At 40.4% G+C, this 14,959-nt stretch overlaps 2 protein-coding genes across 5 annotated transcripts in view; both read right to left on the bottom strand.

Moving 5' to 3' along the window:
- Nucleotides 1-5,534, bottom strand: part of LOC101861767 (retinol dehydrogenase 7-like) — a 13,456-nt gene extending 7,922 nt beyond the window's left edge. Inside the window, exon 1 of one of the 2 annotated variants that reach the window (XM_005108452.3) lies at nucleotides 4,492-5,534. The gene's annotated coding sequence lies outside the window, so the exon portion shown is untranslated. The remainder of the gene's footprint in view (nucleotides 1-4,491) is intronic. The other variant, XM_005108453.3, reaches the window with a different exon arrangement.
- Nucleotides 1,150-14,959, bottom strand: part of LOC101862141 (retinol dehydrogenase 7-like) — an 18,658-nt gene continuing 4,848 nt past the window's right edge. For 2 of the 3 annotated variants that reach the window (XM_005108458.3, XM_005108456.3), the window contains exons 5-6: nucleotides 12,500-12,663; nucleotides 10,410-11,585 (exon numbers count right to left, since the gene is read on the bottom strand). In XM_005108458.3, the coding sequence (XP_005108515.1) occupies nucleotides 11,365-11,585; nucleotides 12,500-12,663 (385 nt within the window). In that variant the 3' untranslated portion in view covers nucleotides 10,410-11,364. Of the gene's footprint in view, nucleotides 1,977-10,409; nucleotides 11,586-12,499; nucleotides 12,664-14,959 lie in introns of those variants that run through there. The other variant, XM_013088133.2, reaches the window with a different exon arrangement.

The raw sequence follows: 14,959 nt of genomic DNA, 5'->3' as shown, positions 1-14,959 counted from the left end.
AAACCTGGTTACATTATTCCCTTACTACAATAATGATACATTGAAACCATACAAAAATCTGACTTTATTGGGTCGCTTTTAAGCACAAGGGGGCTATCCCGAAAAATGCTGCTTTGAGAAAATCGAAGGTAAAGTTTTTGCCCCTTATTCATTTTCTTTAAAAAACAAGGAGAGTTTTCTCTATAGCCAAACAAATATACACATCAATGAAATTGAAACCAAACTTCTCCTATAGTTAGGGCAATTCCCACTTTTGGTGTAGGTCAAGATTTCTGAAAACCCCCTAATCTGGGTTAGCCCACTTGTTCTTAAAAGTGACCATTTGTTAAATTTTGTGTATATATAACATATAAGAAAGACATCATTGTACAACAGAGCACTGGGCAAACTTAACAAATCAACATCTCAAAGAAACTTGATTTACTACAAGCTCATAATAGAATATGTTTTTTTTTTTAAGAAGGCTTTTTTTTTACAGTCCTTGCAACACAAATATATAGGTCATATACGTTGCAGAACATATTAGAGGTGTTTCAAGAGAGTAACATCCCAAAAAAAGAAGGACGAGAGATAATGTATATGTGAGGTATCATGGTGAAATCATGGTGAAATCAGGCCTTCGTCAAAATAATGAAATCGAAGAAACCGGCATTTTTCTATCCGTTTGGTAATTCTTATCAAATTTTTGTTTTTTGACTCAGCGCCTTAAACGTCCATTTAAAAACACATTTCTGGGTGGATTTTACTATAAAATGCTGACTTTCGGCACAAAAATGTAAATTTGAAGTTTCTAAGGACTCTCAAGTTTTGGAAGTCGCTAAACTTTGGCGGCCATTTTCTCAACAATTTTACCTCTGAAATCAGACGATCCCCACCTCCCTCAACCTCAAATATCTCGAAGTCTATTCCCGATAGATGAGTATATTTTTTCAGCTAAAGGAGGACAAAAGAACAAGCTTTAAAATCATACCAATAGCTCCACATGTCCAAAAATTACCGAGCGCCGGATTCCTCTGCGCCATGACACATAGATGTTTGATCGGAAAGAAGGAACAAACCGTACCAGAGCACCCACCAACCACCAACAAGAAACCTGTATTGTCAATCGTTTTAATTTCTTTGCCGCTACATCAGACACTTTGTATTTTAGATTGCTTATAGCCATAGTCGACAAGTTTGATAAAAGATGATTTAAGTTTTAAAAAAGATGATTTAGGTTTTAAAAAAAGATGATTTTTAAGTCTGTAAGTAAAGATATATATACAGATAATACAAAACATATAATAAAAACAAAATTTAACTTAAGACACTCAAAAAGTGACTGGCAAGACTTCTTGAAAATGTAGTGATTCTGGGAATTACTGTTCATTGGTATTGGAAAAGAAAAACTTCTCAAATCATTTTTTTGTTTTGTTTTCCAACCACCATAAAAGCAATAAAAAATGCAGTATAGACAGTCAAGAACAATAAGTCGGGCCTATTCTTTGTCAGGTAAAACGACAAGAAAAGGGAGGACGAGAAGTGTTTTGTGTCTCTGAAAATTGAAAAAAATAATATTTGAAAATAGACCTACCTGTTTATCATTTGAGCTCATATGTAAACGAGGTATGAAGTTCGCAAAACCTGTTTAACAATAATCTAAAACGTATATGCATACTGCACTTGAGAAAATAAAGGGTCACAGTTTTTTTTAACGAATTGACCCACTAAATGCATGTATGTCAAACAGTTGCTTTAGATCTTTTAATAAGAACTGAGTTTGGATCGTAGCATTGGACAGGAAACTATACTTTTCAACTTTGGAATCCATATCTTTGGTCATGCCCAATATTCAGTATAGAAAATTACGTAAAAATTCTCAACCTTTCTTGGACAACATAAAACTCATCATGGAGCGAACAATCCAGTCGCCACACCAATCCGGGACAAGTGACAGAGGGATATAAATAAATCTGGCGTCGTTTCCAACAACGTATCTAGTGCGAGGAAATTTGGAAGTTATTGCGTGCACACACGCACACACACATAGATCTATGTCTGCGGAGGCCCCTTTCATCGTCTCGCTTACCAAAGTCACGTCTGAGAACAGAAAAAGGAGGGGAAACGATTAGCACACAAAGAACAGATGCAAAGACTATCTACAGTGGAAACCATATGTAACAGGCCTGGTAATAACAGGGATCCGGTAATAACAAGGATTTTTAAAATCCCCGTTACTCTTTGTCTCTCTTAAAACTTATCGGCAATAACAGGGCCTCATCAGAGCCCAAATCGGTTAAAGCAGGGACAAAGGCTCGTTAACAATGCGTAAAAAATAAGAGAGAGAGAGAGAGTAACGCAGTGATGGAGCAAGCCCACGCCACTGTAAGCACATGCAGCGGATGAAGCGCAAGAGGGCTGCGGTGTGCTGCAGACTTCGATCTAGCCCTTAGCCTAGCTACACGAACACATAATGCGTCATGCGCAGGCCTGCCACATGGCTAAAACCCTTGTTTGAGGGTACTTGTGGCAAGGGAAACTACCCATGAATAAATACAGCTGAATTAGTCCACAAATGCTTACTTCCCTTGCATTTCTGATTTAACAGGGATCTGATATAACAGGGCTTTTCCTCTGGTCCCATCATCTCTGTTATATCAGGTTTCCACTGTAATGTAAAAGAAAACTACTCTAGATTGCCCAAAATTGCAGTCGAACCAGCTCTAACAACAGCTAAGACAATCACCTGAACAAACAACCACTTTCCATTTCCACCTCTTACATTTTTTAAAAGAATATAATAATGACACTGCCCCAAACATCCACCTGTCTAAGACAAACATTCTCCTTCTTGAACGTGGGTGGCCATCTTGGACAATTTCGACTGTGTTTACTAATAGTCATGCACTATGTCCTGCAAAGTAAGGTCTACAAAAAGAGGGGGGTGGGGGAGAATGTATGAGGGTGGGTAAGAGAAACACAACTGCAGGAATTGAAAGTTGATTGTTACTCACAATTTTTCACATGATCTGGACCATAGGCTGTCTTCACTTCATCACTAGCCTGGTCAAAGGAAGATTTACATTTGCCCGTGAGGAACTCAAAGTTGAGAATATTTGTTTTGAAGTACCCTGGCTCCAGAATGGACACTTTAATTCCTTGACGATAGACCTCACGCCTGGAAATAGAAAAACAAAGAGAAAACATGTGGGGATAAACAACATAAGAATGCCATAATCGGATAACGTAATGTTGACAACCTGTTCAAATGTGTGGCAACAGTGGCCTTGTGGTTACGCTACCGGACTCATAATTGTGATGTTGCTCTTTTTAGCTAGTTTTAGTAGAGGTTTTACGGCGCTCGCAACTGCATAAGGTCATATGAGCGCCAAGAGGTGGATGTCAACAGAGAATCAAGTCCTTACAGGGAATCGGGCTTACTCTGCTCACCTCTCTAGCTTCAACAGCACAAAGTTTCGACTATCAAGGCACCTCGGAAATAGCGGGTCACAAGAGAGTCACAAACATACAAAAGAAGTAGAGAAAAAAATGACGATCATAAGGATGAAGAAAGAAAAAGCCGCAGTTCCCTGTTGCTATTCCGGCTCAGTTATGAGCTTGACTTTGATGAATCGGCACATTTACAATTACAATTCTACTGTGCAACAGAACATGGTAATGCTCCCCCCTCACCCCCTTTGGGAAAGGCATAAAGACACTCCAGTCAGTAGCATCGCCCTGTGGGGGGGGCGGCACTGCTTCTGCTATGATGTTATTCTTGTTCACTCTCCTGGGTGACGTCAGACTGCTCTAAGCAAGGAACCCACCGAGCACTCCTATCGTGCCCATAGAGTCACGTGCCTAGTAGTGTACATCTATGATCGTACCGTACTGACGGTAAATAAGGAACAGCCGGGGGCTCTGAGCGTGGCCAAGAGGTTATGGTGTTTTTTCCTCTCATTCAAAGGTTTCGGGTTCGAATCCGGGTAGCGACCAAAAAAAATTCTTTTCTAAAAGTGTCTCCTTTCACCTCCTTTCCTGCTCTCTAGCAGTGTTCTGTCGTCTGCTTTCGTCTCCACTTTCTGATCCCCATCCCCTCACCGCCTTTGCCCCCTCCACTGGGCTCCTGACTCTTTCTGCAGCCTTTCTATTGCTACTCTTTGGCTCCTTCTTACTTCTAACTGCTGTCTTTCAACCACACTCCTGATCGTCGGGTAGGAAAGATCTACACCTAACCTTCTCGGACAAAGGCGAAAAAAAAATCTTAGAGGCCCCGTGTACAAGTTGCGCACGTTTAAGATCCCCTCATGGTCTAAAAATCGATTTATGAGAAGGCCTCGGCCGCCACCCGGGCAAAATTCAAAATGTCCTACCAACTGAAAGTGTTTAATGTGTCCCGCGCGCTCGTATGACCTTATGCTATTGCGAGTGCTAAAAGACACATTAAAAAAACAGCAACAAACAAACAAAAAACCTACAGCTATGACTATGATGTAATTATTGTTCGCTCACCTGGGCGACGTCAGCTGATTTAAGAAGGAACCCACCGAGCACACGTACTCCTGTCGTACTGACTGTTCACAAAGCTACAAAGCCGCTATAGGTAGGCTACTTGTAGATCTACTGCTGTTGTGTGCTACTGGGGTATACGTAGCCTTCTGTCCTACTAACGGTTCGCAAAGTCACAAAGCTGCTATAGGTACTTGTCATAGATGTACACTACACTCTATGGTACTTGTAGATCTACTGTTGTGTACTACTGGGTTATACGTACTGTCGTACTGATTGTTCACAAAGTCACAAAGCCGCTATAGGTACTTGTCATAGATGCACACTCTACTCTATGGTACTTGTAGATCTACTGTTGTGTGCTACTGGGGTATACGTACTGTCGTACTGACTGTTCACAAAGTCACAAAGCCGCTATAGGTACTTGTCATAGATGTACACTACACTCTATGGTACTTGTAGTAGATCTACTGTTGTGTGCTACTGGGGTACACGTATCAACGTACTGTCGTACTGACTGTTCACAAAGTCACAAAGCCGCTATATGTCCTTGTAGATCTGCTGTTGAAGCTGTTGTGTGCTGCACTGTGGAACATACAGGCCTACTACTGGTTTGTCCTGGTTGGTTGGTTGGTTGATCCAGTAACTTGAGAAGCCAGGGTTGACGATGAAGGCTGCAAGTGCAAGCAAGATGGGCTAAACAGCGGCGATCTGTGAACATGGAACGACGATCAGTGGATATAATGTAGGATGATGATACGTATTAGTTTCAGTCAACATGTAATCGTTCCCTTGTGATGTGTCATGTGCATGATAATTGTTTTTGTTGTTGCTGTTGCTTTTTTGTTGTTGCTGTCGTTGCTGTTTTTTGTTGTTGTTATCGGAGCCCTCGCCCTTAACTGTCCAATGTCACGTAGATCTAGTGATAAGTGCAGATTTGCTGTAGTAGTTGCTGTAATTTTCCATAGTCTCGGAGGGAGAAGTATCGCTCTGGTGCACAGAATTCTACACTTGAATTCTGTGCTCTGGTGTCATTATCGTTCAGGGCTGTGCTGTAGAAGAGAGGTATGATTCACAGTCTCGTATGCATGCATAGTCACACAAAGGACACATTGGGGGGAGTTATGGTTTTATTCTGTTTGAGTGGAAGTTGAACTGCGAAAATTATTATGGTCGCTTTAATAATTTAATAGTTTTAAGCACAAGGGGGCTATCCCGAAAAATGCTGCTTTGAGAAAATCTAAGATAAAATTTTTGCCCCTTATTCATTTTCTTTTAAAAAACAAGGAGAGTTTTCTCTATAGCCAAACAAATATACACATCAATGAACCAAACTTCTCATATAGTTAGGGCAATTCCCACTTTTGGTGTAGGTCAAGATTTCTGAAAACCCCTGGACAAGCTGGCTAACCCAGATTTCGGGGGTTTCCAGAAATCTTAACCTACCCCAGAAATGGGAATTGTTTGGTTATTGAGAAAACTTTCTTTGTTTTTTTAAAGAAACCGAATAAGGGGCAAAAACTTTATCTTCAATGTTCTCAAAACAGCATTTTTCGGGATAGCCCCCTTGTGCTAATACTGTTTAATAGCTTGTGTCTTTCAAAAACTGTTTTGCTTATCAATTTGAGTAAAGAGCAAAATTGTTTGTTTGACTAAAGAAAAGCGCATCGACACAAAAATTGTTAGCCTGTTCAGTACTGGAAAAGTTAAGACCGACAGATAGAGGGAAAGTGAAGAAGTAGGACCTACCAGTGGCGCCCTCCAACCGCCCGCTAAGGATTAAAGAGAAAATTATCAACACAATACTTAATGGACATTTGGAGCTGGGAAAGAGCAAGACAGACAGAAAACAACAAAGGGAAACAAAAGATGTATAACCTGCCGGTGGCACCCTCAGCCATCCATCAACTGCTCTTAGTTTTAGAGAGGTCTTACGGCGCTCGCAACTGCATAAGGTCATATTATGACCGCCAAGGGGTGGATATTAACAGAGAAGTCCAAACGGGGAATCGACAGGCTTACTCTGCTCACCTCTTTAGCCTCAACAGCACAAAGTCTGCTTCAACTATCAAGGCACCCCGGGAATAGAGGGTCACAAGAGTGTGACAAACATACAACAGAAATAGAGGACAATGACGACAGTGTGGATTAGAACAGAAAAAACAGCAGTTCCTTGTTGCAGTGCAGGAACAGTTATGAGCATGACATTGATGAATCAGCCCATTTACAATTTACAATTCTACTACCCATAAGAACAGGTTAATGTCCCCCCTTTGGGAATGGCCTAAAGACGCTTCAGTCAGCAGCACCGCCCCCGGGAGTTGTGTATTAGTTATATATAACACACACACTACGAAATGTGTACATAGCGAAAAATATTCACTTTGTGCCCGCTAGACTGGGTAATTTAATTTGATCGTTTTATAGAGATGCATGTCATTCTCTCTCTCTCTCTCTCTCTCTCTCTCTCTCTCTCTCTCTCTCTCTCTCGGTCTCTCTCTCCCCTCTCCCCCCCCCCCCCTCTCTCTCTCTCTCACACACACACACATACACATTGTCCGACTTTTTTTGTAAAAGTTTTAAGGCACTTGTAACACAAGGTCTGAGTTGACGGAAAAATCTTCCACAATACACAACGGAGATTCCGGGAAAAACTGTCTTCATTGTGTCACAAGGGTGCAGCACGTTTAGGTTGCTATAAGTAAGAGTTTCGCGGCACTTGCCACACAATTAAGTCATATAAGAGCTGAAGATTAGAGAAATGGTGAAATGGTATAGGTTTAACGCCCCTATCAACACTATTAGGTTATTTAAGGGGCGGGACCTCTTAGTTTAACGTCCGTCTCCGATAGGACCGTGAAGATTAGAGGTCCTGCAAGAGAGTAACAAACACAAAAAAGAAGGAGGAAAATTGTTAGTTTTGGTAAGTATTTTTACGGCGCTCGCAACTGCATAAGGTCTATGAGCGCGCGGGACACACCTAATATTTTTTAGTTGGTAGGAAATTTTGAATTTTGCCTGGGTGGCGGCCAAAGCCTACTCTTGTCGATTTTAGACCACCAAGGGATCTTTAACGTGCGCAACTTGCACACGGGCCCTCCGAGATTTTTCGCCCTTGCCCGAGATTTTTCGCCCTTGCCCGAGAAGGCTAGGTGTAGATCTTTCCTACCAGAAGAACAGGGGTGTGGTAGAAAGACAGCTGTAAGAAGGAGTCAAGGAGTAGAGGCAGAAAGGCTGCAGAAAGAGTCAGGAGCCCAGAGGAGGGGGCAAAGGAGGTGAGGGGGTGGGGGCAGAAAGAGGAGACGAAAGCAGACGACAGAATATTGCTAGAGAGCAGGAAAGGAGGTGAAAGGAGACAATTTTAGAGAAGAAAATTTTTCGGTAGCTACTCGGATTCGAACCCGGGACCTTTGAATGAGAGGCCAACACTTTAACCTCTAAGGCCACGAGAGCCCCCTAAAGGAGGAAAAATAAAGGTGATAGATGCTTGATAGGAAAAAGGAGCAGACCACACCAGAGCAAATGAGACACTTGAACATCAACACTCATTACCTTCCGTTTACTTTGGTTTGAAAAACCTTTATTTAAAGCGAAGCAAATAAACATAAGTAGACATTATATATATATATATATATATATATATATTTAAAAAAGGCAACTCTGTGAAGTAGTCTATGCAATGGTCAACTGCAATAATATAAGATATATCTCTCTCAAAAAGGCAACTCTGTGAAGTAGTCTATGCAATCGTCAACTTCAACAATTAGCCAAGTCTGAAAACATTCATCAGTCAAGAATCTAATAATACTTCAAGACAAAATTCACGTTGTCATGATAATTATCCCATTTCATATAAGGAAAATAAATGTGGGTTTTGAGCAAAGAGCAGAACATCAACACAATATTGGTAATAATTTATTAGTTTTAGTAAGGTTTTACGGCTTACGACGCTCGCAACTCAATAAGGTCATAATGAGCGCCAAGGGGTGGATGTCAACAGAGAAGTCCACATGGGGAATCAGGCTTACTCTGCTCACCTCTCGAGCCTCAACAGCACAAAGTGTGCTTCGACTATCAAGGCACCACGGAAATAGCAGTTCACAAGACGGTGACAAACATGATGATGATGCAAAAGAAGTAGAGGAAAAATGACGACAGTAAGGATGAGGGGAAAAAAGCACGCTTATAGGTTAATTTTTTTTACAATTTATAAGTATGAAATAACAAAAGGCATGTTATACTTAAAGAATATTGCATCAATAGAAAATCTATTAGTTTTACCCTAGGGTTGATTTTTGGCCAATATCTCCATTTGTGAATGGGGAGAAGTATCTCACTTTGTCAGCATTGCCTCACATTTTGTTGTTTTAATTTTTTTACTCCAGTGCAGTGCTACTAACTTGTTACTGTACTAAATTATTCCCCTTCTTTACCTCCCAACCCAATGTCTTTGCTTTTGGTCATAAACACTAATTGAAACCAAATTGCGTCTCTCTGTGGCACTCTACTATGTCTACTTCACTCATGATAATATTCAGAGAAATGTTAATTTCGTCTTTGGAGGTATAGGGGTTCAAAATGACCCGACCTTGGCCTTGAATAAAGTTCAACGATCTTTCACTGGTAGGGTTTATTAAGTTGCTACGACTGATGAAAAATAAATTAATACTTTTGACATGAGCTCTCTTTGGAAACTTATTTAAAATTAAATCGACTGATTAAAAAAGAGAATCATAAAAAAAATTAGTAAAAAAGTCTTACCCAGAGTAATGGGATGCACACAATAATACAGGCATGACATAACATGTCAATATTACATGTATATAAAACACATGCCCACAAGCATTCACTCATGCATGCACCCACACATGCATGCATGCACAAACACATGAACACACACACACACACACAAACACACACATATACATACATACACACACACGCAGAGCAAATTTTAAAACTATGAAATTAAAGGTGCCCAAAGACAATTCAATTGAAGTTTTTTGAGTTTGCAAACCTGGTTACATTATTCCCTTACTACAATAATGATACATTGAAACCATACAAAAATCTGACTTTATTGGGTCGCTTTTAAGCACAAGGGGGCTATTCCGAAAAATTCTGCTTTGAAAAAATCGAAGGTAAAGTTTTGGACCCTTGTTCAGTTTCTTTAAAAGACAAGGAGAGTTTTCTGTATAACCAAACAAATATACACACCAATGAAATTGAAACCAAAGGTCTCCTATAGGTAGGGCAATGCTCACTTTTGGAGTAGGTCAAGAATTCTAGAAACCCCCGAATCATGGTTAGCCCACTTGTTCTTAAAAGTGACCATTTGTTGTAATTCTGAGTATATATAACATATAAGAAAGACATCATTGTACAACAGAGCACTGGGCAAACTTAACAAATCAACATCTCAAAGAAACTTGATTTACTACAAGCTCATAATAGAATATGTTTTTTTTTTAGTAAGAAGGCTTTTTTTTTACAGTCCTTGCAACACAAATATATAGGTCACATATATTGCTGAACATATTAGAGGTGTTACAAGAGACTAACATACAAAAAAAAGAAGGAAGAGAGATAATGTATATGTGAGGTATCATGGTGAAATCATGGTGAAATCAGGCCTTCGTCAAAATAATGAAATCGAAGAAACCGGCATTTTTCTATCCGTTTGGTAATTCTTATCAAATTTTTGTTTTTTGACTCAGCGCCTTAAACGTCCATTTAAAAACACATTTCTGGGTGGATTTTACTATAAAATGCTGACTTTCGGCACAAAAATGTAAATTTGAAGTTTCTAAGGACTCTCAAGTTTTGGAAGTCGCTAAACTTTGGCGGCCATTTTCTCAACAATTTTACCTCTGAAATCAGACGATCCCCACCTCCCTCAACCTCAAATATCTCGAAGTCTATTCCCGATAGATGAGTATATTTTTTCAGCTAAAGGAGGACAAAAGAACAAGCTTTAAAATCATACCAATAGCTCCACATGTCCAAAAATTACCGAGCGCCGGATTCCTCTGCGCCATGACACATATATGTTTTGTAGAAAAGATGGAGCAAACCATACCAGAGCACCCACCAACAACCATCATGAAACCTGTATTGTCAATCGTTTTAATTTCTTTGCCGCTACATCAGACACTTTGTATTTTAGATTGCTTATAGCCATAGTCGACAAGTTTGATAAAAGATGATTTAAGTTTTAAAAAAGATGATTTAGGTTTTAAAAAAAGATGATTTTTAAGTCTGTAAGTAAAGATATATATATATAGTTAATACAAAACATATAATAAAAACAAAATTTAACTTAAGACACTCAAAAAGTGACTGGCAAGACTTCTTGAAAATGTAGTGATTCTGGGAATTACTGTTCATTGGTATTGGAAAAGAAAAACTTCTCAAATCATTTTTTTGTTTTGTTTTCCAACCACCATAAAAGCAATAAAAAATGCAGTATAGACAGTCAAGAACAATAAGTCAGGCCTATTCTTTGTCAGGTAAAACGACAAGAAAAGGGAGGACGAGAAGTGTTTTGTGTCTCTGAAAATTGAAAAAAATAATATTTGAAAATAGGCCTACCTGTTTATCACTTGAGCTCATATGTAAACGAGGTATGAAGTTCGCAAAACCTGTTTAACAATAATCTAAAACGTATATGCATACTGCACTTGAGAAAATAAAGGGTCACAGTTTTTTTTAACGAATTGACCCACTAAATGCATGTATGTCTAACAGTTGCTTTAGATCTTTTAATAAGAACTGAGTTTGGATCGTAGCATTGGACAGGAAACTATACTTTTCAACTTTGGAATCCATATCTTTGGTCATGCCCAATATTCAGTATAGAAAATTACGTAAAAATTCTCAACCTTTCTTGGACAACATAAAACTCATCATGGAGCGAACAATCCAGTCGCCACACCAATCCGGGACAAGTGACAGAGGGATATAAATAAATCTGGCGTCGTTTCCAACAACGTATCTAGTGCGAGGAAATTTGGAAGTTATTGCGTGCACATAGGCATCGACAACTTGATCTATGTCTGCGGAGGCCCCTTTCATCGTCTCGCTTACCAAAGTCACGTCTGAGAACAGAAAAAGGAGGGGAAAAGATTAGCACACAAAGAACAGATGCAAAGACTATCTACAGTGGAAACCATATGTAACAGGCCTGGTAATAACAGGGATCCGGTAATAACAAGGATTTTTAAAATCCCCGTTACTCTTTGTCTCTCTTAAAACTTATCGGCAATAACAGGGCCTCATCAGAGCCCAAATCGGTTAAAGCAGGGACAAAGGCTCGTTAACAATGCGTAAAAAATAAGAGAGAGAGAGAGAGTAACGCAGTGATGGAGCAAGCCCACGCCACTGTAAGCACATGCAGCGGATGAAGCGCAAGAGGGCTGCGGTGTGCTGCAGACTTCGATCTAGCCCTTAGCCTAGCTACACGAACACATAATGCGTCATGCGCAGGCCTGCCACATGGCTAAAACCCTTGTTTGAGGGTACTTGTGGCAAGGGAAACTACCCATGAATAAATACAGCTGAATTAGTCCACAAATGCTTACTTCCCTTGCATTTCTGATTTAACAGGGATCTGATATAACAGGGCTTTTCCTCTGGTCCCATCATCTCTGTTATATCAGGTTTCCACTGTAATGTAAAAGAAAACTACTCTAGATTGCCCAAAATTGCAGTCGAACCAGCTCTAACAACAGCTAAGACAATCACCTGAACAAACAACCACTTTCCATTTCCACCTCTTACATTTTTTAAAAGAATATAATAATGACACTGCCCCAAACATCCACCTGTCTAAGACAAACATTCTCCTTCTTGAACGTGGGTGGCCATCTTGGACAATTTCGACTGTGTTTACTAATAGTCATGCACTATGTCCTGCAAAGTAAGGTCTACAAAAAGAAGGGGGTGGGGGAGAATGTATGAGGGTGGGTAAGAGAAACACAACTGCAGGAATTGAAAGTTGATTGTTACTCACAATTTTTCACATGATCTGGACCATAGGCTGTCTTCACTTCATCACTAGCCTGGTCAAAGGAAGATTTACATTTGCCCGTGAGGAACTCAAAGTTGAGAATATTTGTTTTGAAGTACCCTGGCTCCAGAATGGACACTTTAATTCCTTGACGATAGACCTCACGCCTGGAAATAGAAAAACAAAGAGAAAACATGTGGGGATAAACAACATAAGAATGCCATAATCGGATAACGTAATGTTGACAACCTGTTCAAATGTGTGGCAACAGTGGCCTTGTGGTTACGCTACCGGACTCATAATTGTGATGTTGCTCTTTTTAGCTAGTTTTAGTAGAGGTTTTACGGCGCTCGCAACTGCATAAGGGTGGAAATCAACAGAGAAGTCCTTACAGGGAATCAGGCTTACTCTGCTCACCTCTCTAGCTTCAACAGCACAAACTCTGTTTTGACTTTCAAGGCACACCGAAAATAGCAGGTCACAAGAGAGTGACAAACATACAAAAGAAGTAGAGGAAAAATGACGATAGCAAGGATTAGGAAAGAAAAAGTAGCAGTTCCCTGTTGTAGATCAAGCACAGTTATGAGCGTGACATTGATGAATCAGCCCACTTACAATTCTACTGTGCATGAACGAGAAATGTCCCCTCCTTGGGAATGGCCTAAAGACACTTCAGTCAGTGGTATCCCCCGGGGGGTACGTTTCCAGGATAAATGTAAACTTAAATGATGAGGATGAAGATGCGCAAGTACCAGGAAAGCAAGCCGGCTAGCGGCTGAACGGTGCCACTGGTAGGTCTTACAAAACTAACCACTTCATAAACTTGCGTTTATTACAGCTAATAAATCACGTACGTAACGTTATACTCATCAGATGTTGTTATTTGATACGAGTGGGCGAGGGAAACAAGTCCTACCTCCTTTCTTTATCTGGATTTGTTTGTCTGTTCACTAAATGGCTGTTATGTTGTGTATGTGTATCGCTTTACAAAAACTAAACTATATAGAAGGAAGAAAAGAACGTAAGAACTTTGAGATTTTTCCGCAATTACACACAGTCATTTTCTTTCCAGTTTCTCCTTCATTTTTTCTTATATGTTTGCCTAAATATAACAATAAGCAACAGCTGTTCATCGGCTTCAGTGGTGTACACTTAGGTCTTCGCCATCAAACGCAGAAGACTTGAGTTTGATTCCTGTGTCGAGAGAATTTTTAACGAGTATCTTGATCTTTCTGATGGGATGTTGTATCAATCTCTGCCGTGTTGGCCCTGGCTGACAGAATCGAAGCTCGCTTCCAAAATGTGAAATAGTATGGGTTTAACGGCCCTATCAACACTATTAGGTTATATGATAGGCGGGACCTCCGAGTTTAACTTCCATCTCCGAAAGGACGGAGCCAAATGGAAAATTCGTGCACTGTGTCTTTCCCAAGCACACAACGTCAGACCGAGCTGAGGCTCGAACCCCCGAACCCGCAATCTCACGATTACGAGTCTGGTAGCCTAACCCCTAGGCTACCGAAGCCCCTCAGCTTCCAAAATGATCTAAATTGTGTGGAGAGGCGTAAAAACACATATTTAAACAACTAAGCAGGATGTGTTCAGTCTATGGACGTTCTCTTTAATCCAGCAGTCACACACACACAATCACTTCTCTCCCCTGATCTCGCTTATTTTTCTGGCAAAGGAAAAAATGGCGGCCCCGCAAGCAGATAACCAATGAAAACACGGGAGAGAATTTAATAAAGCTGCAACACAAGCCAACAGCTCGCTCTGACTGGCAGTGAGCTCCCCTTGTCGCCGAGGTGTCAGGGGAGGTCGCTTGGGTGGAAAACTGACGGGTCTTTATTAAACCCTGACCAGGAAAAAGAAATGAAAAGAAAGGAGCTACACACTCACGACAATAAGGCAAGATTGAGAATTTCCCTCCAACAGTCAGGTATCAATTCCGAGCGAGACGTAGATCTATATTTTATAGGGCCAAGATGATGCCCAGAGAACACAATGCGATCTCAGTATGAAGTGTATCCTTCTAAGGGACCCCCTCCCACTTTTTCTGCGGTTTGAAAACAAAAAACAAAAAACATACGAAACTGGTGAAATGGTAAAAGTTTAATGCCCCTATCAACACTATTAGGTTATTGTTTAACAGGTGGGAACTCCACGTTTAACGTCCATCTCCGAAAGGACCGAGCCAAGTGGGAAAGTGTGTTAAGTGTCTTTCCCAGGGACAAAACGCCGGACCGAGCTGAGGTTCGAACCCCTGACCCCGTAATATCACGATTACGGGTCCGGTAGTCTAACCACTAGGCTACCGACGTCTCCCTAAAATCCCTGCACGTTCAAACGAAACAATAAAGAAAAGAGAACAAAGGCAGCGGACGAAAGAAATAGAAATGTAACACTAACAAACTTCCAAATGACAAAGAAAATAAAATCCCAACAGAGGATCACAACTGAACC

The sequence above is a fragment of the Aplysia californica genome, unplaced genomic scaffold (assembly GCF_000002075.1).
Source record: "Aplysia californica isolate F4 #8 unplaced genomic scaffold, AplCal3.0 scaffold00691, whole genome shotgun sequence".
NCBI lineage: Eukaryota > Metazoa > Mollusca > Gastropoda > Aplysiida > Aplysiidae > Aplysia > Aplysia californica.
The sequence above is the reverse complement of the archived record's forward strand: the minus strand, read 5'-3'. Positions and strand labels throughout refer to the sequence as shown.